Source organism: Artemia franciscana, chromosome 8, assembly GCF_032884065.1.
Source record: "Artemia franciscana chromosome 8, ASM3288406v1, whole genome shotgun sequence".
Taxonomy (NCBI): domain Eukaryota; kingdom Metazoa; phylum Arthropoda; class Branchiopoda; order Anostraca; family Artemiidae; genus Artemia; species Artemia franciscana.
Genome location: NC_088870.1, coordinates 23,346,754 through 23,373,111, shown reverse-complemented (window position 1 = coordinate 23,373,111; position 26,358 = coordinate 23,346,754). Strand labels below are relative to the sequence as shown.

The 26,358-nt window shown below is 35.7% G+C and overlaps 1 protein-coding gene across 2 annotated transcripts in view; it reads right to left on the bottom strand.

Annotated features, from left to right (window-relative positions):
* Nucleotides 1–26,358, bottom strand: part of LOC136030158 (lipoma-preferred partner homolog) — a 65,528-nt gene that overhangs the window by 26,520 nt on the left and 12,650 nt on the right. For both annotated transcript variants that reach the window (XM_065708883.1, XM_065708882.1), the window contains 3 exons: nucleotides 21,935–22,096; nucleotides 18,575–18,770; nucleotides 8,792–9,021 (listed from right to left, as the gene is read on the bottom strand). In XM_065708883.1, the coding sequence (XP_065564955.1) occupies nucleotides 8,792–9,021; nucleotides 18,575–18,770; nucleotides 21,935–22,093 (585 nt within the window). In that variant the 5' untranslated portion in view covers nucleotides 22,094–22,096. The remainder of the gene's footprint in view (nucleotides 1–8,791; nucleotides 9,022–18,574; nucleotides 18,771–21,934; nucleotides 22,097–26,358) is intronic.

Below are 26,358 nucleotides of genomic sequence, written 5' to 3'. Positions count from 1 at the left end.
GCAATTTTACTTTTTATGGAGCTGACGGATTTGGCTACTACTCAATAAAAACTATATTTCTCAAGAATCAAACATAGTTTCTAGATGGATAATCAAAAGTCCAGGAAAACAGTTAGCCAGAAGACTTCAGTGGTGCTCCGCCACATATTAATATAAAAGATTTCTGCTGATAACATTGAGTATGTTCAGTATGCGACAACATCGAGAACCCGTGCTCTAGCCCATTTCATAATCTAATAAAAATGAATGGAAACAGATCTAGCCCCCCCCCCCAAAAAAAAAAAAACTGAAAAAAAATATCTTCAGCTGTGGCCCGTAATTTTCCGGGGAGCCTGACACGATTAATTAACACGGCAAAGGAAGTACGATCGTGATCAGTGAATATTGGACAGGTTTTCACAATTACCAGTTTTTCCTTCGGGGGACCGGAAACTGCTGGTATAAAACTTAGCAGAGATATACTAATAGACAAACAAGTTCAGATCAAGATACAAACTGAAGCTAGTACGCAAGGAGGCTACATCCAAAATAGTGCCGTCTTGTTGTCTTGATAAAACTTGGCCCAAAAAATAAACTAATTAAGACTCTTCAAAAACAAAATATTATAATAAATACCAACGTAATTTAGTTTAACTATTTGGCAGATCCAAAAACATAGAAGGAATCCAAAACATAATAAAAACTAAGAACTCGCTGAGGCCATAAGGTACGCATAGACTAACACCTTGGGAACGGTCAATGTCACGTTCGAGCCATTTTTATAAGAATGCGAACTGGTTTTTTCTACATTGTCGAAACTTCATTACAACAAGAAATTTAGCTTTGATGCTCATTAATGATACGGGTATAAATGGTAGTTGAGTCACACCATTTCGATGATGGCATTGACATCCCGATAAATACATATTAAGCATTGTTTAGAATCTTTGACCAAAAATGGACAAGCATTATAGCTATAAAAGCATTTGCATTTTTTATATTTAGGATTCATGCCATCTGTATTTTCACAAATAAATTAATCCCAACTTATCCAGCTGAAATTTGGTTATATGCCAACGATGCGACTTGTTGACGTGCAAGTACACAAACATTTCTTTGGTAGGTTGACATTTAAGGGGTGGGTCAATTGTGTCACACAGCAAAAACATACAAAGTTATGAAAATTATATGACATGACTGGGGAAACGTAAAATCACAATAGCTAAGGAAGACCAAACCTGGAGCCCCATCCCGCCTGTTTTCCTTGTATGTGTTTTACTAGGAAATATTAGTCTGCAAAATATGCCGACGAAAAGCACAATACCGTAATCATATCCACGTAATTATCGTCCAAAACGCTGATGCCTAACAAAAACAGATTTTCCTGCGAATTTTAACAGCTTTTCCTCCAAACTTTCTTGCGAAAGGTTCTCAAATAATTGTCCTTGAATGTTGGACCTAATAATCGTTGTAACCATTGAAAACCTAATTTCCCACTATCCCGATACATGAACACGATTGCGACGTTTTCTTTGTTAGAGATTAAATAAAAAAAAACTAATTTTTTTAGCTGAAAGTAAGGAGCGACATTAAAACTTAAAACGAACAGAAATTACTCCATATATGAAATGAGTTGTCCCCTCCGCAATCCCTCGCTCTTTACGCTAAAACTTTTAATTGTTTTAAAAAGTAGAATTGTGGCAGAGTCAAACTTTAGCGTAAAGAGCGAGGGATTGCGGAGGGGACAACTCATTTCATATACGGAGTAATTTCTGTTCGTTTTAAGTTTTAATGTCGCTCCTTACTTTCAGCTAAAAAAATTAGTTTTTTTTATTTAATTTCTGAACGTTTTTGAATGAATGCATGTTTGGTTTTGGCTCTCCGCACATAAATTATTAAAATGAAATTTGTATATTAATTCTTTCTTTGGCTAAATGGCTTTCTCTTAGTTTTGATCAGACCATTTTGAGAAATAAGGGGTGGAGAAGGAGGCCTAGTTGCCCTTGAATTTTTCGGTTACTTAAAAAGGCAACTAGGACTTTTAATTTTTAACGAACGTTTTTATTAGTAAAAAATATACGTAACTTAAGAATTAACTTACGTAACAAACTTTCAAAACTTTATATTTTTATTATGTATACGAGGGGGTTTGTACCCTCGTTAATACCTCGCTCTTTACACTAAATCGTAAGTTTTGTCCAAATTCTTTAAGAATGACCCCTGAATCAGAAAGGCCGCAGAATAAATAGTTGAAATTACTAAAAATACTTTAGCATAAAGAGCAAGGTATTTATCTCCTCCTAAATACCTCGCTCTTTATGCTACAGTATTTTTAGAACCCCTTATATGCGTAATAATCTGTGTTCGTTTTAAGTTTCAATGCTACTTCTTCCTTTCATTTGAAAAAACGTTTTCATGTTTATTTTTCGTTGTTTTCTTATAGTAATGCTAGAGAATCCTGCGCCCTTGTCATTGAATTTTCCTTCCCCCATGACAGATTCCTCCAAGGAAAGATCCTCCAACATAGCCTCCTCTCCTCAGCCCCACCCCCAAACAAAATATAATCCCCCTGAAAACGTCTGTACACTTCCCAATAACCATTACTATATGTAAACACTGGTCAAAGTTTGTAACTTGCAGCCCCTCCCCCAGGGATTGTGGGGGAGTAAGTCATCCCCAAAGACATAGTTATTGTGGTTTTCGACTATGTTGAACAAAATGGCTATCTTAAAATTTTGATCCGTTGACTTTGGGAAAAAAATGAGTGTGGGAGGGGGCCTAGATGCCCTCCAATTTTTTGGTCACTTAAAAAGGGCACTAGAACTTTTCATTTCCATTAGAATGAGCCCTCCTGCGACATTCTAGGACCACTTGGTCGATACGATGACCCCTGGAAAAAAAAAAAAAAAAAAAAAAAAAAAAAAAAAAAAAAAAAAAAAAACACGCACCCGTGATTTGTCTTCTGGCAAAAAAATACAAAATTCCACATTTTTGTAGATAGGAGCTTGAAACTTCTACAGTAGGGTTCTCTGGTACGCTGAATCTGATGTTGTCATTTTCGTTAAGATCCTATGACTTTTAGGGGGTGTTTCCCCCTATTTTCCTAAATAAGGCAAATTTTCTCAGGCTCGTAACTTTTGATGGGTAAGACTAAACTTGATGAAACTTATATATTTAAAATCAGCATTAAAATGCGATTCTTTTGATGTGGCTATTGATATCAAAATTCAAGTTTTTAGAGTTTTGGTTACTATTGAGCCGGGTCGCTCCTTACTACAGTTCGTTACCACGAACTGTTTGATTTAGTGTACCTTAAATAAAGGATTTTTATATAATTAATTAGAAATTCATTGTGTGACAAAAAACGTCATTAACAACACTAGAAGTGGAAGATATACAATAGCTTAAGCCAGATACATAAATGTTTTTACTTAAGGAGAATAGAAGTCCAAGTGTTTTTTGTTTGTCTTTGTTTTCTCGGATGTTTTAAGATCAGATATCTGTTTTTAATTTTTAGCTTTTCCTAACTACAAAGACTTGACATGACATTGACTTCAAGATATAATAAAAGAAAAATTTTGGAGAAATTTTATCCTAACTATTGTTTTGCTTTTGCAATTTCACGTAACTGATTTCATTAAATCCCAACCGATTATGGTCCTGTATTTTATTAACCTTATGATTGTGCAAAAGCATGGAGGAATAAGTCTACAGTACATTTGGACGCAACCTTTTATGATGCCCAGAACAGCGATTGGTTTTATTCCATCAAATTGGAGCAAAAACTCTAAAACTGCATCAAAGAAGAAAATAGATATTACCGTCTTAAAAGTGTCTTTAATTCCATCCGTTTATTAATTTAATGTCAATCATTACATTTTCTTTTAGCCAGTGACATTATTCCTTAACGTACATAAGAAAAGGAAGCAAAATACCCCCCCCCACACACTCTTTTTTACACATTCCCGTATAAATCTTTTGTTAATATGTCAAAACTAAAGCTAGTAAAGAAAAAAAAATACAAAACTTGATTTTTATTTTTCCCAGTTTTAAGTAACTGAGAGAACACTAAGTTGTTGATGTACAATACTTCTGACCAGTAGTCTCTCTGTTTTTCTGTGGATCTTCTTGAACTAGCTACACTGAGAAAAAAAAAGTTTTTGGGCCAAGGACGTTTCTTGGCATTGTTTGTTCATTTTAAAGTGAATTCGGATACACAAACCAGGACTTCCCCACTGCCCATAGTTTTGCATAATCATTTCTAAAGTTTTTATTTTTTCAGAAAATCGTGGGATGTTTGAAAAAACAAAACAAATTTCAATAGTTTCAAAAAGGGCCATTTTGCTAAAAAGATAGTTCAAATATTAGATAATAAAAACTCCGGGGTCAACAAAACCTCTCTAGGCCTGTAGGCAGGCTTTGGGGGCAGGATAAAAGAGGTTTTATTGAAGGGATGCTCGTATAAACTTCTGAAAGGGACTGTTTGATGGGGAATTGGAAGTTCTAGTTCACTTTTTAAGAGTCAAAAGAGATCAGAGGGCAAATAGCCCCTTACATGCCTTTTTTTCACCAAACCGACCCAATAAATTTCAGGTGGCCATTTAGTTAAAAATAGTTCAAACATCAGATGGTAAGAACTCCAGGGTCGAAAAAATCCCCCAGGACCCGGGGCAGGCACTTTGAGCTGTGCCCTTGGGGTCTAGGAAGTTTTATGGAAGGGATGCTCGTATAAACCTTAGAGAGGACTCATTTGATAGGAAACTTAAAGTTCTAGTTCACTTTTTAAGTGTCAAAAGAGATCAAAGACAGGTAAAATAGCCATTTTATTAAAAATTATTTAAACATAAGATAATAGCCCCTAAGAACCCAGGGGCAGGTGTTTTAAGTTATGCCCTAGGGGCATATGGTTCTTGTAGAAGGGACGGTCGTATAAACATTGGAGAGGGCTTTTTTGATTGGAAATTGAAAGTTCTAGTTCACTTTTAAAGATTCAAAAGATACCAAAGGGCAACTAGCCAGCCATGCAATTTTTCCCCAAACCTGTTCGATAAATTTTTTTAGATATACCCACAGCCCGGAGACGAGTGTTTTAAGTTATGCCCTTTGGACATATAAGGTTTTTATGTAAGGGGAGGTCGTATAAACTTCAGATGTTGCTCATTTGATCGAGAATTGAAATTTTTAGTTACCTTTTTATGAGTCAAAAGGGATCGGAGGTTGTCTACCCCTCCCCTCCTCCCTCACACACACAGACTCTCTTTTTCGCAAATGAATCCAATCAATATTTTGAGATTGCCAGTTTGTTTGAAGTGGTCCACTGATAAGACAACATAAACTTTGGGGGTCAACATACCCCCCCCCTAGAGCTCATGGAAGGGTTGTAACTTATGCCCTGGGGGCATGTAAAGTTTTAATGTAAGAAGCTGTCGTATAAACCTCGGAGGGGACACAAATGATTAGAAATTGAGAGTTTTAATTCCCTTTAGAACTCTTTTTGAAGAGTCAAAAGTGATCCGATTGCAACTATCCCCCGCCAACCCTCTTCCTCAAATGCGTCCGATTGAATTTTTTATATAGCAATTTTGTTTAATATAGACCAAAGATCATATAACAAAGACTCCAGGGATAACACAGCCCACCAAAACCTGGGGGGCGAGTGCTGTAAATTGTGCCCCGGGGGTATATAACGTTTTTATCGAAGGGATGGTAGTATAAACTTCAGAGGGCTCATTCGATTGTAAATTGGATTTATTAGGGCCCTTTTTAAGAGTCAAATGTGACCGGAGGGCATATAGCCCATCCCCCAAGACCTCATTTTTCTAAAATGCATCTGGTAAAAATTGTGAGATAACCTTTTTGTTCAAAATCGTTTAAAATTTAAATAACAAAAATTCAGGGGTCAACACAGCCTTCCAGAGCCCGGGGGAAGTGTTATAAGTTATGCCCCGGTAGCATATAAGTTCTTTGTAAGGGGTGGTCATATAAACATCAACTCATTTGGTTGGAAATTGAAATTTCTATTTGCCTTTTTAAGAGTCCTCAAAAGTCATTGATGGGCATATACCACCCCACCCTCTTTTCTCCAAATGCAACCGATAAAATTTTGAGATAGCCATTATGTTTGAAATAAACCAACGATCAGATGACAAAACATTGGGGCACACCTACCCCCCCCCCCCACTTCCCCCAAGAAAAAATCTTTGGAAGGGTTTTAGCTTATGCCCCGGGGATATATAAAGTTTTTACGGAAAAGATGGTCGTAAAAACTTGCAAGGGGACACAAATGATTAGAAATTGAAAGTCCCAGTTCTCTTTTTAAGAGTCAAAAGTGATCCATTCGATGACAACTAGCCTCCCCTCACCAACCCCACGGTTGGCTTTTTTCACAGACACTTTTTTATGCAAAGGGTGGTGTTATGAACTTCGGAAGGGGCTCATTCAATTGAAAATAATAATTTCTAGTGGCCTTTTCAAGAGTCAAACGTGATCGGAGGGCATCTAGCTCCCCTTTTCCACGCCCTCTTTTCCCCAGACGTATCCAATCAAAATTTTGAGATGGCCATTATGTTTGAAACGGTCAAGAGGCGAAATAATACAAATGATTATTCCTTGGGGGTTGACAAAACCTCCCACTGCCCCCGGAGCAAGGGATGTAAGTTATGCAAGCTGTCCATTGTTCATATATAAGGTTTTTATCGAATGGGTAATCTTATAGACTTCTGAAAAGCCTCATTCAATTTAAATTGAAAGTTCTAGCTCCATTTTTAAAAGTCAAGTGTAATCAGACGGTAGGCAGCCACCCCCCTCCCCCACAGGCCTTTTTTCTAAATGTTTTCGATCAAAATTTTGAGTTAGCCATTTTGTTCAAAACCGTCAAAATTTAGAAAGCCATGGTTACGGGTTTGACACCCTCCCTCAGCCCTTGTAGAAAGGGCTGTAATATATACTAGCAGCCCATAGTTAACATATAAAGCTTCTATGGAATGTGGTCGTATAAACTTTAGAGGAAGTTCATTCCATCGGAAATCGAAATTGATTATATCCTTATAAGTTTTTCTGGAAGAAGTGGTCGTATTAGCTATGGAAGGGGCTCATTTGATCGGAATTTGAAACTTTTAGGTATTTTTGAACAGTCAAAAATGATCAATGGGCAATTAACCCACGCCCCACTTTCCCAAAGGGCATCTGATTAAAATTTTAGATGGTCATTTTGTTCAAAATAGTTCAAAGGCCAAACAAAAAGGTTTCCGGGTTTGAACCCCCACCCAAGCCCCGAACAAATGGCTCTGAGTTACAGAACTTCCTTATTGTTACTTTGATACTTGTTCAACCTTGTTGACTTAGGTGCTTTCTTTACATTGATTAAATAAAAAAAAACTAGTCTTTTTTTAACTGAAAGTAAAGAGCGACATTAAAACTTAAAACGAACAGAAATTACTCCGTGTATGAAATGGGCTGTTCCCTTCTCAACGCCCCGATCTTTACGCTAAAGTTTTTTACTGTTTAATAAAGTAGAATTGAGAGAAAGAGTCAAACTTTGGCGTAAAGAGCGGGGCTTCGAGAATGGAACAGCCCATTTCATACACGGAGTAATTTCTGTTCGCTTTAAGTTTTAAAGTTTTAACGTTTTAAGGTAAGATTATTTTATTTTAGGTTAGGTTAAATTTGGTTATAAATATCAGAAATTGTTTAAAAGCCTATCCAAAGCTAATCGAACTTAATCTAACCTAACTTGTCATCATTAAATCTTGCATTAAACTGAAGAAGTTGACTGGCAGAGCTGAATAAATCCTGGAGAAAAAAAGGTATTTCGGATATTCACCGGTGAATGTCCACATTCACCAATTTCGGGCTTTCACGATAACATGGTAATAAGGCATTTTTTAATTAAGTATAAGGGCTTAACGGTCATCAATGTAAGGGACAGATAATGTGCAGTATAAGAAGTAGGTCTACACAAATAACCTCCAATTCTATTTAGTCCATGCCGTTGTCAGAATTTTTTAAATATTCATTTTTGTGAGACAGATCACAAGCTTAATTTTTCAATTCTTGGGTTTAATGCGCTTGAAAACTAAATTTGAAAGTTCAAAGCTAAAAAAAAAACAAATTAAAAAAAAATTAATCACATTTTCTTTTCAGGGATAAAGGAGTGAGTAATAACTATCAGGTTAGAGCCAAAGACCATAGCCACCCAAGCACAAGGATTCATCTGTAGTCTTGGTCCATGACTTTAAGCTGACATATAACAATCCCATCTGTTACAAGAGCAAACAGAAAATATTTATAAGAAACACCATTGTCAAAGTTCAGGATTTGCTGACGACTCTCTGACCCAGTCAGGCTAATATGTCCAATACTGGTTTTTAGATGCTTCAACAAGGGCAGTCACAGACCTAAGGTTGAGTTAAACAGGCTGGCAAATTTGCAGACACTCCTTCGTCTTAATTCACTGAAAGAATTAACTAGGGCTACGTTCAAAACGTTCCTAAAGATTTTATATTTATAGAAATTTAAATATTTTTGATTTGCGCAAAATCTTACTTAAAATGTATGAAAGTTGTAGTATTACGCATACCGATACTTAGTAATATGAATAATAAAATTTTCACACATCGACATTGATCTGAAAGACCACTTTAACAAATAATTAAAAAGTATTACCTTGAAAAAGAATTTTTGGTATTGCAGACCCTTCTCTTCTAAATTTTTGCTGCATGCAGATTTGAATGTTTGGATTTTATAATAAAAAAAGGGAAGGGAAAGGGAGGAAACAGAAATTTAAAGAATGGGTGATAAAAAACCAACTTACATCAGATGGCGCTTGATATGTAACATAACCAGCTCCGTATGGGGGAGGAAATTTCGGAGACAATCCTTGGCCCGTAGCCTTTCTCAGCTCAGAATAGCTTGAACTAACTGGAGATGGCGGTGACATAAATTCCTCGGGCGGGGGCGGGGGAAAATTGACAGATGAATCGGAAGTATACGTCCCTTGATCTGGCAATGGAGGTGGCGGTGGTAAATCCTCATCAACTCCGTCTGGAAAAAAGCGTTGATGGTGAACAAAGGCTCAAAAATATTTTCTTACTGCATATCTGATACAAATTAGACCTCACAGAACAACACTCAACAACCTTGTACATTTGAAAAAAAAAGAAATACATAGCAGACACAAAATGGCACCAGATTAAAATAGGCCACTCGCAATTTAATCTTTTACTTGTTCAAAAATGACAGTTTTGTGATATATCTAAGAACCCTATAAAAAAAAAACAAAGATCCAATTTTCCGGGTCTAATTCTTTTGTTCACTTTCTTTGTTGATTAGTTTAGTTTTTTTCCAGCTCCTATCAGGGTAATAATGGTTATCATAAAGAATTTTGCAAAATATTTCAATAGTAAAGCTGGCGTTGTTGTAGTTGTTGGAAACGGAAAGGCAGTCGCAGAATCTGCTCCAACTATCGTGGCATCACACTCCTCTCTGTGCCCGGGAAGCTCGTCGTTATGGCCCTCCTAGACCGCTGTACCACTTTCCTCAGAAGCCAATGAAGAATCCAACAGGTTGGCTTCATGCCAGGAAGGTCCACCGTGGAGCAAATATTCACAATGCGGCAGCTGATAGAAAACACTCGAGAATTTCAACAAAAGCACATGTTGTCTTTGTGGATTTCAAGGCTGCTTTCGATTCTGTCGACCGGCAATCACTCTGGCTCATACTGAAAACAACGGGACTACCAGCGAAGTATTGCAACCTTTTCGAGCGGCTCCACGAAAGGACTGAGAGCAGCGTGCAAGTCAATGGCAGACGCAGCTCATCTTTTAAAATCAATACTGGAGTCCGTCATGGTTGTGCTGCTGCCCCAGAACTATTTAATTGTGTCATCGACTACATTATGACTCGGACCATAAACCGCCTCCAGTTTGGGCTGCATTACGACGATAGAGTACTTTCAGACGCTGACTATGCCAATGACCTTGCTCTTGTCTCCGATTCCCCATCGAAGCTCACAGAAGCCCTACAAATCCTTGCTGATGAAGCCTTAAAGATAGGGCTGTCGATTAATTGGCAGAAGACAAAAGTGATGTTTGTTGAACCCCGTAACTCGTCGCGTCCCCCGCCAGTCCTAATGGTCGATGACAAACCAGCTGAGATTATTGAGAAATTTACATACCTTGGCTCTATCCTCTCAAAAGACGGATCAATCCTTAAAGATCTAATGCACCGAATTGCCAAAGCCTCAGTAGTAGTGGGGAGACTAAGTGCCCTTTGGAGGAAACCTTCTATCAGCCGTAGGACCAAGATGCGCATATACAATGCTTCGGTGGGATCCGTGATTCTTTACGGAGCCGAAACTTGACCGGCCCCTCAGTCTGTGCTTAGTTCCGCAAATATAGCCCAAACAAAACATCTTCGCCGCATTGAAGGACTACGCTGGCACGATTTTGTTAGCAACGAGAACCTCCTGGCGTTAACTGCTCAAACGCCATTCTCAGTCCAACTCGCCCAACGAACACTAAGCTGGTACGGACATCTCCTTCGCATGCACCCCGACACTCCCGCACGAAAGATTTTTAACTTTGATCCCGTGCTGCACGGCGGGAAACACCCAAGAGGTCGTCCCCCAACCAGATGGAAGGACACGACAGGTGCCTTCTTAGTCATGGAAAATATTCAGGAGGATGTCCACATCATTGCAAGAGACCGATCCAAATAGAGCCACCATGTAGCATCACTCTCGACGCCGGTAGCATTTCGACAGGAGCATTAAGTCAAGTCAAATAAGTCAGTTGAACATTCCCATCGTCAATCCCTGAAGTTTCAACTTAATACAATTAGCCGTTGCCACGACATTGCCGTTATGTCCTTTGATAACCTGCGTATCCATAGTTTTAATTTAGTTCATGTTCCCCTTAACTCTTCCTGAAATTTTCATCTTAATACTCTTAGCCTTACAAGTAGTTGCTTTAGAATTAGCAGTTTGATTAATTGAAGTAAGAATAGCAGTGATAGTAGTAGCGTGCACATATCATTTTTCTGTCAATTGATCTTCCCCTTTCAGCATTCTCTAAAAGTTCCAACTTTATACCTACATCCATTCTTGAGATACGCCCTTTTGACAATCTGCAAACATATAGTGTTTTGATTTAGGTCAAACTTCCCCTCAATATCCTCTTAAAGTTTCACCTTCAGGCGATTAGCCTAAATAGTACTAGCATTATACTAGTAGTAATGGGAGAAGTAGTAGCAGTAGTTGTGTTGTATTAGTAGCAGTAGTAACAGTAGTGGCATCCGTACTAATAGCCCCAAATCCGTTCTTTTGACAATCTGCAAGCACATAGTGTGCTCTGATTTAGTTCAAATTTCCCTTCAATATTGTCTCAAATTTCCATCTTCATACGCTCAGACTTAGCAGTACAAGTATCATAGTAGTATTGGTAGTAGGAGCAGTAGTAGCAGTAATAGCGTTGTATTATTAGTAGTAGTAACAGTAGTAGAAGCAGCATTAAAAGCAATAGTAGCATGTACGTGGTGCCTTTGAGTCAATTGAACATCCCCCACATGATGCCTGAAAATTTCACCTTGACATTTTACAATCTGTATGCACACAGTATGTTTTGGTTTTGTTCAACTTTTCTTCAGCATTTCCTCAGATGTTCATTTCAATATCCTCAGCCATGATAAAACTTGCTAGAGAAGCAGTAGTTTGAGTGGTAGTAGCAGTAAAAGTACAATGTACTTTTGTTTTATTCATGTTACTTTTTCCTTCAATGTTTACAATGTCTGCTTTCTTAGTAATGTGCCCTAGCTCTTTCAGTTGTTCCACAAGGGACGCATTTAACCAGGTCAAAAAGACATGACAAAGTACCATAAAATATTATGAAACTCAGATCAAGCCACGTTCAGTTAAACTATCTGATCCAAGCAATCTTAATCTGAATCATAGATAAAGAAGCGCCCCGGACAGAGGGTGGAGGGTGTCCCATACAACATTTTTGGCAATTCAATACTACAAGTACGCAATGGTCCGTAGTTTTCTACCCATCCCAAATATCCTATTTTATTCGTATAGTTTCTCGGTTTTTCGAGGCTGAGTCCCCAATGATATAAATCCTGCATACGGGTCTGGTCTTAGTTATAGATTGCGACTTATATCAAAACAAATCCAAAGCACGTTTGGGACACAAAGTATTACAAAAAAAGCTCAACAGAGATATTACCCCAACTTTGTTGATGCACTGAGAAAAGGTTACTGTATGTCACGTTTGCAACTAGGCTTTCATAGGTAATGCTAAGAACTAATACTAAAAACATAAAAACAAGCATAAAACAACCTGTTTTATAATAACGCGGGCAACTAAGAAGCTTTGCTTCATTCAAATTTCACTATCCAGTCTCAGAGGTTTCAAGAAAGACTTATTTGATAAAAGCGATTTAGTGTTCTTTTTATTGCTTTTTATAAAGATAATAGAAAAAAGCTTTATTATCTAAAATAATAATTGTCACGATTCACAAAAATAGTATCTTTGAATTTTTCCTTTCATATCTGTACAGAGTGAATAAACAAAATAGAAAGAAAGATAGAAGTAATACTTCTTTGCAGAGTAACTTTGGATAAAAACTAGAAAAAGCTTATACAAGTTTATGCGAATTGTTAAGTCTGTACATGCATTTCTGAGCTGTTTTTGGAGTAAAACTGCATTTTTTACATTACTTGTGTTTTTATTTGCTGCGAAAAATTGTCCTTTATTATGTGTAACTTTTATCAAACCGGTCATGGTAACAAACTGTGAGTAAGGAGTGACCAGGCTCAATAGTAACCGAAACTCTAATAACGGAATTTTGATACCAAAAGAGATATCAAAAGAATTGAGTTTTTATGCTAATTTCAAATATATAGGTTTCATTAAGTTTAGTCTTACCCATCAAAGGTTATGAGCCTGAGAAAATTTGACACATTTTTGAAAAAAGGTGAAACACCCCCTAAAAGTCTCAGAATCTTAATGAAAATCACACCGTCAGGTTAAGCGTATCAGAGAACCGTATTGTGCAGGTTTCAAGTTCTATCTACAAAATGTGGAATTTTTTATTTTTTACCAGAAAAAAAAGATCACGGGTGCGTGTTTATTTGTTGTTGTTTTTTTTTCCAGTGGTGATCGTATCGATCCAGTGGTCCTTAGATATCGTGAGAGGGCTCATTCAAACGGAAATTAAGAGTTATACTGCTTTTTTTAAGTGACTAAAAGATTGAAGGGCAACTAGTCTATCCCTTTCCCCGCAAATCCCTTTACACTATCCCCGCATACTACACTATCCCTTTCCCCGCAAAATCGTCCGATTAAAATTTTGAGATAACCATTATGTTCATCATAGTTGAGAGGCCCAATAGCTACGCCTTTGGATATAACATGACCCCCCCAAGCCCCAGGAGAAACTTCTTTAAGTTAAAAAAATTGCCCATTGTTTACGCATAGTATTTCTTATTGGGAAGCATGTATATATTTTAGGGTGGGAAGACGAATTTTCTGCAGGGGATTTTTCAGGGGGAACTTTCCATGGGAAGGGAAGTTTACAGGGGATATGCTTATCAGAGGAAATTATACATTGAGGAAATTTTCCAGAATTCCTATACAAAATTCTTTTTACATTTATTGCTTTCTCTTTCCGTCTAAATTTAACGCATGGAGTTTTCCTGGGTAAATTTTCACCGGGATTGAATTGTCCTTAGGATATTCGCGGGAAGGGTATTTCTCCGTGGAGGTAGGGCCAGATTTCCTGGGATTATTTAAACAAGAGCTAAGAGCTCATATGGCACTTGTGACGAGGCAAGAAGAGCTAAGAGCCAAGAGATCATATGGTATGAGCTCTAACAAAATTCTATGAATAAATAGATTGATTTAAAAGGAAAATAAGAGGCTTAATGCCGGCAAGGATATAAAATAAGCGCTCTGAGTCACGATGTAAATTCTAAGTATAAAAAATTCATTAAGATCCGATCACCCATTCGTAAGTTATAAATGCCTAATTTTTTCTAATTTTTCCTCTCCCCTTAGCCCCCCGGATGTTCGAATCTGGGAAAACGACTTTATCAAGTCAATTTGTGCAGGTCCCTGATACACCTATCGATTTTCATCGTCCTAGTACGTCCAGAAGCACCTGACTCGCCAAATCACTGAACCCCTGCTCCCAACTACCCCCAAAGAGAGCGAATCCAGTACGGTTCCGTCAATCACGTATCAAGGACATTTGCTTATTCTATCCACCAAGCTTCATCCCAATTCCTGCACTCCAAGTGTTTTCCAAGATTTTCCCCTCCAACTCCCCCCAATGTCAAAGATCTGGTCGGGATTTGAAATAAGCAATGAAACATGAATTCCTTCTAAATATCAAATTTCATTAAAATCCGATCACCTATTCGTAAGATAAAAAACCCCAATTTTCACGTTTTCCAAGAATTCCGGTTTCCCCTCCAACTGCCCCCAATGTCATAGGATCTGGTCGGAATTTAAGATTAAAGCTTTAAAGCACAAGATCCTTCTAAATATCAAATTTCATTAAGACCTGATCACCCTTTCGTAAGTTACAAATACCTCAATTTTCAAAATTACCCTTCCCCCCAACTCCACCAAAGAGAGCAGATCCGGTCCGATTATGTCAGTCACGTATCTTAGGCAGGTTTTTATTCTTCCCATCCAGTTTCATCCTGATCTCACCGCTTTAAGTATTTTCTAAGATTTCCGGTTCCCCCAACTGCCCCCCACCAATTACGCTGGATCCGGTTGAGATTTAAAATAAGATATTCGAGTTACGAGATCCTTCTAAATCTGGAGTTTCATGAAGATCCGATCACTCCTTCGTACGTCATTTTTTCTAATTTTTCAGAATTAACCTCCACCCAATAGAGCGAATCCGTTCCAATTATGTGAATCACGTATCTAAGACTTCTGCTTATTTTTCCCACCAAGTTTCATCCCGATCCCTCCAATCTAAGCGTTTTCCATAGTTTTTCTATTTTTCCGAATTAACGGGCCCCCCACTCCCCCCAGATTGTCAAATCGGGAAAACGACTCTTTCTAATTTAATCTGGTCCGGTCCCTGATACGCCTGCCAAATTTCATCGTCCTAGCTTACCTGGAAGTGCCTAAAGTAGCAAAACCGGGTCCGACAGACCGACAGAATTTGCGATTGCTAAATGTCACTTGGTTAATACCAAGTGCCATAAAAACGATCATAAATTAAATAAAAAAAACAAGTTTATTCAACTGACAGTAAGGAACAACATTAGAACTTAAAACGAAGAGAAAATATTACGTATATGAAGGGGGTTGCCTCCTCCTCGACACCTCGCTCTTTGCACTAAAGTTGTGAATTCTCAAAGAATTGGTCCCAATTTTTTAACGATGACTCCGGAAATACAAGGGTTGTTTATTTGGAACAATAAGAAGCTCTTTTCAAAAGTACAAAAAAGTTTAGCGTAAAAATCGAGGTGTTGAGGAGGAGGCAACCCCCTTCATATACGTAATAATTTCTGTTCGTTTTAAGTTCTAATGTTGCTCCTTACTTTCAGTTGAAAAGAAATTGTTTTTTTAATTTAATTACAATTAGAAACACATAAAAGGAAGCAATATTCGAATGAAATTAGCAATAGTTATTGTTTCTGCTTTTTTTGCTTCTGCAGCCCCCAGTAATTTTCTTCGAAGTAATTTAACTCTTAACTCGCTACGTTTTGGAGTTACCTGGCCTTGGCCCAACTGCATAAAATCATGTAGCATAAATATTCTTTATACCTTTTAGGAAGAAAATGCTAAAAAGGACAGTTCTGTGAAGCGCCAAAAAGGTTAATTTCAAAATTTTTTTGTACAAAATAGATTTGATTTGGCCATAACTTTATCCTAGAGAAGGATAAAATTACAACTACAAACACCCAGCTTCAAAATATTTGTAAATGAGAACAAAAACCATTTTGCATTTAACTAGGCAAAACAAAATAAATGAATTTTAGGGAACTCCCTAAAAGTTATATTTACAACGATGATTTAAAAGGAAAAATCATATATTTATTTAAGCCTGAAAGAAGTTTATTGACTAAACTTTAAAATTATTTTTTTTAAATAGTACTCTTATTAAAACTGTTTATGGTATTAAAACACATTGTTTTTTAGATATACTTAATTAATTACGTTAATAATTTAAAACCAACTTTTGTTAATAATTTTAGCAAAGCCATTAACCCATCGAAATTAGATAAAAGGAAAACATTAAAAACAGAAATAACACTGAGAAAGTCCTAAAAACAAGCAAACCCCTTACAAAGCTTTAATTCGATTTCTGGAAAACATTTTTTTTAACCTTTACCATTTTATCTTTAGACAAGTTCAGCGCTACTAAATAGTTAGTTTGGATAAGTTCCATCGTCATCATTAGGAATTGCAGTATCCTTGCAATAAAAATGTATACTTTGCAGCAAATAACGATACAAAAATTTTTTGAAGATGAAAATTTGTCGTATTATTTAGGTATAAGTTATGTAGCCAGTAGTTATGGTGAAGAAAAGGGGGAACAATATTATTACACGCGCAGTACAGCACTGAACTGGATAGTTACCAACTATTTTACTTAATGAATCTAGATTAATCGGTGAAGATTTATGCTTTAAACACAGAATTCAAGAAGGTTCGGTAATAAAAAGGAATCACTACAGTACTCTTCAGTTACATGAAGAGGTGCATTCAACTTTTAAATTTTATTTAACAATATAATAAAACAAAGATTCTAAGTATCTTCTAGGTCAACATAATCAGATAATCAAACTGAAAAATTTAGAGCTTAACTGACAGACATGCTAGTTTAAAAGTTGATCCTTGTTCGAACGAGTACATACATTCGACTTTATTTGAACGGTTATATGGTTAAGACAGGCGTAGGCAGGTTTGAAATAGCCGAGGAAGAGAGAATCAGCATCAGTGTCTTACAGATTAAATAAAACCATATTTTAAAAAAATAAAAGGGAAGACGGGCATTAAATCTTGAAACAAACACAATCTGTCCGATTTTCATATAACACCCAGTTAAGCCTTACCCTATCTTTCTTTGTGATAAAGTTTGAATTTAACTTTCTTGAAAGGGTTTCAAAATACAAAAGCCATCTGATGACTGAAACCCTCTCATTGAACCATATCCTTAGAAATATTCGAACTGCAAATTCCAATATTCAAAGGAAATACAGTTGAGTCCTGTTTTTTCTTGAAGCATTGCGATAAAAAAAATCTTATCGTACTTAGGACTATTCTAAATACAAATGAGTAACAGTCCCTCCCCCCTAAAACTCCAGCTTTTTTGGCTAAATTTTAATCTGTTTGGAAATAATGCACTGAGGAAAAGAGCTCATTAAGATTATTTATATCAGCTCATTAGGTATACACAATAAAATAAAATTTTATTAGATCGAAAAAAAACCTCATAACGCATCTCATACGAAGAATAATTTACGTACATTCGAAGTTTTAACTCCAACCTTTACTTTCATTTGATAAAACTTGTTTTGTAATTCAATTTCTTTTTTATTTTAGAATCGTACTCAGGATTATCCTAAATACAAAATGAGTAACAACCCTCCTAAAACTCTTGCTTTTAAGGCTAAACTTTAACTTGTTTGAAAATAATGCTGAGAAAAAGAGCTCATTTAGGAGCATTAGTGTCTGCTCGTTAGGTATATACAATAAAATAAGATTTTCTTAAATCGAAAAAGACCTCTCATAAAACATCTCATACAAAGAATAATTTACGTATATTCGACGTTTTAACCCCACCCTTTACTTTTATTTCATAAAACTTGTTTAGTAATTTAATTTCTTTTTGTTTTAGAATCGTACTCAGTATTTTCCTAGATAAAAAATGAGCAACAACCCCCATCAAACTCCTGCTCTTAAGGCTAAACTTTAACTTGTTTGAAAATAATGCTCTGAGGAAAAGAGCTCAATTAGGAGTATTAATGTCTACTCATTAGGTATACACAATAAAATAAGGTTTCCTTAAATCGGTGGGAGGCTATCATCTTCATCAAAGACCCCGTCTTTATGCCTATCCAACTTCTTATCAAAATGACTTTGTAATTAAAAACTATTGTTTTCTGATTTTTTTTTTTTTTTTTTTTTGCGGTAACAAGGGAGCAGCCACAGAATCAACACGCACATTGCACGTTTAGTCCAAATACTTCTTGGTTCCCCTCCCCTTTTGTTGATCCGAACAATCACTTATGTGAACTTTTTGGACGTTTTGGCATAAAATTACACCTTTTAAGGTTTTGTGACTCATGAAAAAAAAAAAAAAAAAAAAAAAAAAAAAAAAAAAAAAAAAAAAAAAAAAAAAAAAAAACACTGACTTCTGACCCTAATAGTGATGGTAAAATTTTCTCCCCACTATTTGAAATCATTATACTACATAACTGGATTCAGTACAAAAAGCAGATTTGTAGCAGTATAAAACTGCATCACTTTTTATAATTTAAGCTTTTTGATGGTTTGATATATAACCCTATTTCTGGCTTTTTTTTGTCTTGACTAGTAGCTACTCATTTTAAAAATCATTAACATACCAGTGGCGCGTATATCTCCAACAGCATTGTAATTGTTGATGTTGCTGTACGTATTTTGCGTTCCAGGGTAAGCAGGAGGGGGTGGTGGAGGAGGAAAGACAACGTTTGAATAAGTATTTTGTGGGAAAACCGGGCCAGTATTCGTAATGCCTGTCCTATTTAAATGTTGTGTTTCCCGTTTCGATATCGTTGCAACCTATAATGAAAGAACAAAATAAACACTAGTGAAAAACGAAAAAAAAGCGAGACATCAAAACTAAACAAAACTGGTTCTACCTTACAATTAAATGGTACATTTTTGCAAGAAAACATAATTGCTAAGTTGCATCATCACGTTGTTACTGAAATTTTTGATTGTCATTGTCGGTATTCGAAATATTTATAGCTTTATTCTCGAAACTAGGAGCTTAGGCTATAGGTAAAAAAGATGAAATGAAACAATTTTGGCTATGAAAGATAGTAAATATGCGTTTTCTAGTCTTTTAGAAACTTTGGTCATGTCTTTTGAATTCTTTGAACCATTAAAAAAAAAAAAAACCTCGCCCCTCATAACACATCTCCTATAGAGACAATTTATGTATATTCAAAATTTTAACCTCAAATTTACTTTCATTGGAAAAAACAACGTTTGCAATTTAATTACTTTTTGTTTTAGAATCGTACTTAGGAATGTCCGAAATACAAAATGAGTAACAGTCCCTCAAAAACTTCTGCTCTTTGGCCCAAACTTTAACTTGTTTGAAAATAATACTCTGAGAAAAAGAGCTAATTTAGGACTATTTGTGCCAGCTCATTAGGTATACACAATAAAATAAGATTTTCTTAAATCGGAGGGAGGCTATCATCCTCATCAAAGATCCTCGTCTTTACTCCTATCTTCAACTCCTTATCAAAATAATTTGGTACTTAAAAACTAGCGTTTCCAAATAAATCTAATTATTGATGTTGCTGTATGTATTTTGCGTTCCAGGGTAAGCAGGAAGGGGTGGTGGAGGGAACAACAACGTTTAAATAAGTATTATGTTGGAAAACCAGGGTAACATTCGTAATGCCTGTCCTACTTAAATGTCGTGGTTTCCGTTTTGATATCCTTGCAACTTATAATGAAAGAATAAAATAAACATTAATAAAAAAAAAGTAAATAAAAACAAACAAAATACGTCAGATGTCAAAACTGAGTAAAACTGGCTCTGCCTTCTGATTAAGTGGTATATCTTTTGCAAGGAAACAAGTGCTAAATCGCATCATCCCTTTGCGACTGAAATTGTTAATTGTCACTGTCAGCATCCACAATTTTTAAACCTTTATTCCGAAAACTAGGAGCTTAGGCTATGGGTAAAAAGGATGGAATGAAACAATGTTGGCTGTGAAAGTTAATAAATGTTAAAAATGAAACTAAGAGCTTAGGCTATAGGCAAAACGATGCAATGAAACAATATTGGCTGTGAAATTTAAAAAATATGTGTTGATTTTGAGCGATTAACAACGTTGCGGTTATCTACTTACTTTTTTGGTTTGCGAAAGACAAAAAACCTAGGACGGGTGACAAAACTAAAAACATCATCATATCTTCATGTGGTATTTCCTTGAGACATATTCTATGTGCTTTTGAGCATTACGAGAATAGGGCATTTGATCCAGTGAACATAGGATCAAAACTTAGAGGAGGGAATCAGAGCACATTTTCTGGGGGGGAAGAAGCACGGTAAAAAGGTGAAAATTAGAAAAAGTAGCTTGCGAGTTTTTCTTTGGCGGGGTCCTTCATATCAATCTCAGGCAGCGAAAATCTTCCCGCAAAATGCTTTATTTTCTACAAACGACACCCCGATCAATATATGTTGTGGATTGATATAGCAACAATATCGTAAGACCGGTTTTTTTTATTCCAGTTTTGTTAGGGTGGACAAAAAAGTTTTTTTTGAAAAAATCACAGCTTCATGGGTGTTTTACAATTTTTTTTTTTTTTTTGCCGCTCTTGGTATAAGGAAGTGCTCATCAATAGGGAAAAAATCTCAGTACAAAAGATGGGCTTGCCACTCAATATAAATTTACAGGAAAAAGATTTATCAGGAAATTGACATTTTCATATATTTTCTAACACAAATGGTTTGTGGCAGTACATGAAAACTTGTCAATGAACAGAATTTAAATTTCGCTTGTTTTCTTTTTATTAGGGACCAAACAAAAATGTGATTTAAGAGGGATTAATCCTTTCTTTTATTAGCCTAAATAAAAAAAAAGTTTTTCAACTGAGAGAAAGTCAATTCTCGCTCTTTGTGCTAAAGTTTTTTTACACTTTAAAAACGTGTATTATTCTAATTATACTGTCCTTGAGTTTCAGGAATCGTTTTAAAAAACCCTCATATACATAATAATTTCTGTTCACTTTAAGTTTTGAAGTTGCTTCTTACTTTCAGTTGAAAAAATATGATTTTTCAAAATTTAATTTTCAGATCATTTGTCAGATAATGCTGGGATATCCAACTCCCCTCCTTCAAAAAATGTCCACCCCTTTTCCATGAAAATTCCTCACTGGAAAATTCTCCTTATTTTCATTTGAACATAAAACTTGTTTTGTGTTTAATTTTTGGTCGTTTTTCAAATCATACCAGAATCCCCCTCCCCCATAGAAAATTCCCTGTCAAAAGTTCCTTTCATGGAAAATCCTCCTCCCCATGGAATACCCTTCCCTAACTTCAAATTCAAAATTGCTTTAATTTCAAGATGAAAAAAGTTGTACCGAAGAAAAAACGAGGATATTCAGAACCAGTTAAAAAAAGAAAAGAAGAATACAGTGCAAATATTCCAGTCAGGTTCTTTGCTGAACCATTTTTAGCGCAGAATTAGAGACATAAAATAATTTTATAAAAATCGTAAATTTTCAATAAATAAATTATAACAAAATAAAATTTTCTGAACGTTGGTCTTTTTATACTATCCTGTGGACTTTTATCCTAATTATGCACTGAGAGTGGTTAAGCAGAGGTCTCGACCGAATCTTTTCCAATCTCCTCTTCTTTTTTTTACTGGCAGTGGTTATCCTCGTTTCTTCTTTCTTCATCACGATTTGCTTTTTTCGGGTTCTCATGCTTGGCCAATGTTATTTCAGAAATTGTTTACTTTTGAACTTCCAAGAGAAAATCATTTAATAAATTTTACCAGCAAGTTTTTTTTTTAGCTATTTCCACAAATATTGCCAGGAAAAAAACTCAAATCCTAGGCTAAAACAAGTTTGTTGGTCAAGATTCATGGTAACAATTTTTCTTCTTTTTTTTCATAGAATCATAACCTATTCAATTTTCAGCTTTTCTTCTACGCCCCGAAAAGAACAGTTAATAAAAGAAAAACTAGAAATATTACCTGTGGCTGAGCCTTTTTCACTTTTGGTGGGGGTGCCGGCCCGACTTTTTTCTTCAAACTGTCTGGAGATGCCGCTAGACCTGGAAGAGGTATAGCTTCTTGTCCTGGAGCAAGAATCAGCTTCGCAAGCTTCTGATCAATTGATTGTGTTGATGACATTTCCTGAAACACCAATGACAAGATAGTAATTTAGTGATTTTTGAGCAATAATGGCTAGGAATTGGTTTCCCATGTTTGACTTTCTGTAATAGCTACAGAAATACCAGTTTCCAGGAAAAATGGAATTTCCCTCTAAAACATGGGCTGGAAAATATTGAAAAGACACATAACACCATCAAGAAATGTTGGCACACGACTAAAATGGTAATTTTTTTCAACATTTATAAGGCTCTTTCGCAAGGTTTGAGCTACAGATGGGGAAGGTTAGTTAGAATCATGGATCGGCCATATAGTATTTTTCTCAAGAATCGAGACAGACACAGGATTTAGTTTTGAGTTTTTGAAGCAATTTTAGCATAAATTTTGCTTCTGATATAAATGCAGATTTTATTTCCGGCTTCAATTTGTTATGAAAAAATAGCCATTTTGGCCTTCCTGCAAGACTGATTGAAGATAAGGCAGTTTCCCTAAAATACCACCGGTTAATTCCACCTTAATTTTGAAAGAAGTAAATCTTATACTTATTGAAATTTTAGGCATCCTCAAATTTTCTTATTTTTTTAAGTATTACAATGAAGATCAAAACAGGGTCAGAGTCGCAGAGTCTCTAGTTCGGCATTGTGGAGTGACATAATGGAAAAATTTCCATCATAATTGAAAGTTTCAATTATAATGGAAGAACCCAGCGTGCCAAACCGGGGAGACCCTCCAACAGATTGACTCTAGTTCGGCATTGTAGAGTGACATGAGAGGTGTAGCATAAGTGGGAAATGGTAACGTCAGCAATGAAGGGGGGAATTAATGCCAGGTTTTTCTTCTCACTCAATTGGACTATCTGTCTTGGCTTTTTCTACAATTAGCCATGGCTTGATGCCCACAACTATTCCATTTTAATTCAAAATGAATTAAAATGGGACTTTTGAATTAATTTTGAATTAAAATGGAATAGTTGTGGGCATCAAGTCATGGCTAATTGTATATTCTCGAAACTATGTCCCTAGAAATCAAAGAAAAATTTTCAAACAAAATAAAATGATATGGATAATTATAAAAATCTTCTGAAAGAGCCGATGTGAAATCTTCAGGTTTGGTATTCTGCTTTAAAGACGATGAAATAGAATTATAATGTTGTAGCAATCTCATTTTTAAATTCTGGTTAGTACGTCCCGTACAAGAGCTTTCACAAGTACATGGGATTTTATAAACCCCACTTTGTTGCTCTACGGAAGTTCGATCCTTTCCAGAATTTAAAAAGTTCAAATCACCTCCCCAAAAATTAAGATGTTCTAAAAAACCTTTTAATTCCTCCTCCCCATAATTCCATACTGAAATTATGTCATCCACATGTCTCCCCCAAAATTTGTGTTTTAAAAAATATGAATCTAAAGCTATTGTTTCAATATTTTCTACAAAACAATTTGCCAGGGTTGAGCGAAAAACTTAAAAGAATTTTACAAAATAATGGCTTAAAGGTAGCTTTAAGAGGTAGTAATACTTTGGCTAGTTTTTAAATTCTGGAAAGGATCGAACTTCCGTAGAGCAACAAAGTCGAGTTTATAAAATCCCATGTACTTGTGGAAGCTCTTATGTGGGACGTTCTAACCAGAATTTAAAAATGAGATCGCTACAACATCATAATTCTATTTCATTGTCTTTAAAGCAAAATACCAAACCTGAAGATTTCACGTCGGCTCTTTCGAAACATATTTATAATTATCCAAATCATTTTATTTTGTTTGAAAATGTTTCTTTGATTTCTAGGGACCAAGGTTTAAAGCAAATTTTCAGGGAAACAATCGAAATTAAAAAAAAAATTATTCAAGAATAATTTCATAGACAGAGATGGATGTGAATTTGGATTGAATTCAATTTACGATAATTTACTGAGGTCAAATAAAGTAAATATCACCTCACCTAAGAGCTATGACCTCTGTCCACGTAATATGTCAGGTAAATCTAATGAACCGGAACCGAAAAAGTCAAAGAGATTTGCTTCCGCTGTTGCATTGAAAAAAATAAGAGCAATAAACTATATGTAATTAGTTTATTAGGTGTAAATTTTGTTTGTTTTTATTGATGTCTTTTAGTTTTATTGCTGATGATAAACACTGTATATGTGTACGAAATATCCAGTTAAAAATTTTTATATCTGTTCACTGTCAATTAAAAGGTTTCATCCCTATTATACTTTCGTCATGGAAAGGCAGCGTGGTCTTCGAAGTTATCTACTTCCAGCTCACTGTCTTGTGACTCATCTTCCCACGTCTCAAAAACCTTTTTTTCTAGCACGGACACTATTCTTATGGTGTCAGTTGAAAATAACAGGACTGATTGGCCGTTATTGGAATTTTCCAGCATTTATGATTTTCAAAATAGGACGAATATTGAGTGACACTAAAAAGTTTCCAATTTTAGCTACATGGTCCGAATTTCAATACAATTCTCCATTCGAAGGCTTGGAAAACATAAATATAATATTCACAACCCTGCCTCTACAAATAAAATACATACCCAGGTCCAGGGGGGAGAAAAGCAAAGGATTGTTTCAAAGGGATTACAAACATGAACAAAGTAAAGTTTCGAACCCGCTATTTTTTTATGAGAAATTCCCCCTTCCGCTGTGGTCTGGCTCTGAAAGGTCCACAAAATCGAATTTTTTTTGGCGGTTTCAATTGCAAGATTAACACTTTTTCCGACAAACAAGAAAAATAACAAGTCATGTATCCAGGAATAAGTGTAGAAGCATGAACCCAAAAATAAATTCCTCTATTGTTGCCAGTTTTCTGCGGTTTTTTAGGTTTATAATATGATAAACCTGCTTTGGGAGGTACCCCCTTCAAATTAAACTTTCTGTGGCCTATGAGGTTGCATGGGTGAGCTTTCAAGGGTATTTTCCATATGGGTAAAACAAGAGAGACTGTTTTACTCATGCCTTATAACTTCTGATCTTAGTCCGCGGAGGGGATACCCAAATTTTTATTATCATTACATCCAGAAGAATAGATCTAAAATAAGAAATAATGTTCAAATTGTAAATTTAGGGAGTTATAATCCAACCTTTTGCAGGAGACTAGTCCCTAGATTATGTTTCCGGATCATACAGCATAAGGGGATATCGGATCTCTATCAAACTTAGTCAGAAGTAAAATCACTGATAATAACTTAAAATAAATATTTCTTTGATTTTCTGTTTTTGTTTATTTTAATTATTTTCTGACAACTGATAAATTCCTTTTATTTTATACTCCTTGGCATACCTAGATACCTCCTCCCCCCCCCCCCATTATGAGGCCTAAAAACACTGCTGCTAAACATCTCTCTTCAATCTTGCAGTAGTTTGCTATCCATGGCAAGAAAAAAAAAACACATTGCTGCCAATGCAAAAAAAAGCAACTTCCCATTTTTTTAAGATGGAGGCTCAAACCTTCTACTTAAGGGCTTTTCAACCATGGCGATTTTAAAGGTGCAGTTTCCATTTCAATTCTCGGCGAATTTTTAAGAATTTCAAACTCGTGCTTCATAATTCTCCAAATTTTTTTGCTATATATAAATTTTTACTATTAAGATCAAGCTATAGGTAGTTGTAATTCTCGAATCGCCTTTGAATGAAGAATTCTCTTACTAGACAGTTTGTTCTTTCTAAAAACGTTTTTAGACTTTGGTTACTGAGCTGTGTCTTGGCCTTTACCAGCAATCACTGGATCCCTTACTGATAATAACTCGATGCTCTTGCGAAGTAGGTAACAAGTAGTCGAAACACTGATCAAAAAGGCAAGGCAAGTAATTTTCATGAATGGCGTTTTGTTCCTCTCCCTTTTCAAAGCAGATTCTTGAACATGTGTCGAAGCTTCTTGGTATAGAGATCTTAGTTTGTCTATGACCAAGAATTTCACCTTTAGATTTAGGTTTCATGACTACCCAATTAATTATTCCTGGGAAGAAAACCACATACTACTAAAACTACGACTACTACTGTAAAATAGAAATGAAGTAAAATTTCTGTTAGAAAAATTCTAGCTGTTTGCTGATGGCATACAATTTACAGTTGCAATAAAGACTGAGAATCAGCTAATGTCAACACTTAGCGTAAACCTTCATCAGATTCAAATTTGGCTAGATTCCAACAGGCTATTTATAGAATTTGGAAAGTCGTCATTTATTGTTTATAGCTGTTCCAAGAATTTTTAACTTAATGGATCCAGGGTTTAACTTAAGGTGAGGTTGTTAATCCTAGGAATTTTGAGGTTAAGTACTCAGGAGTGCAC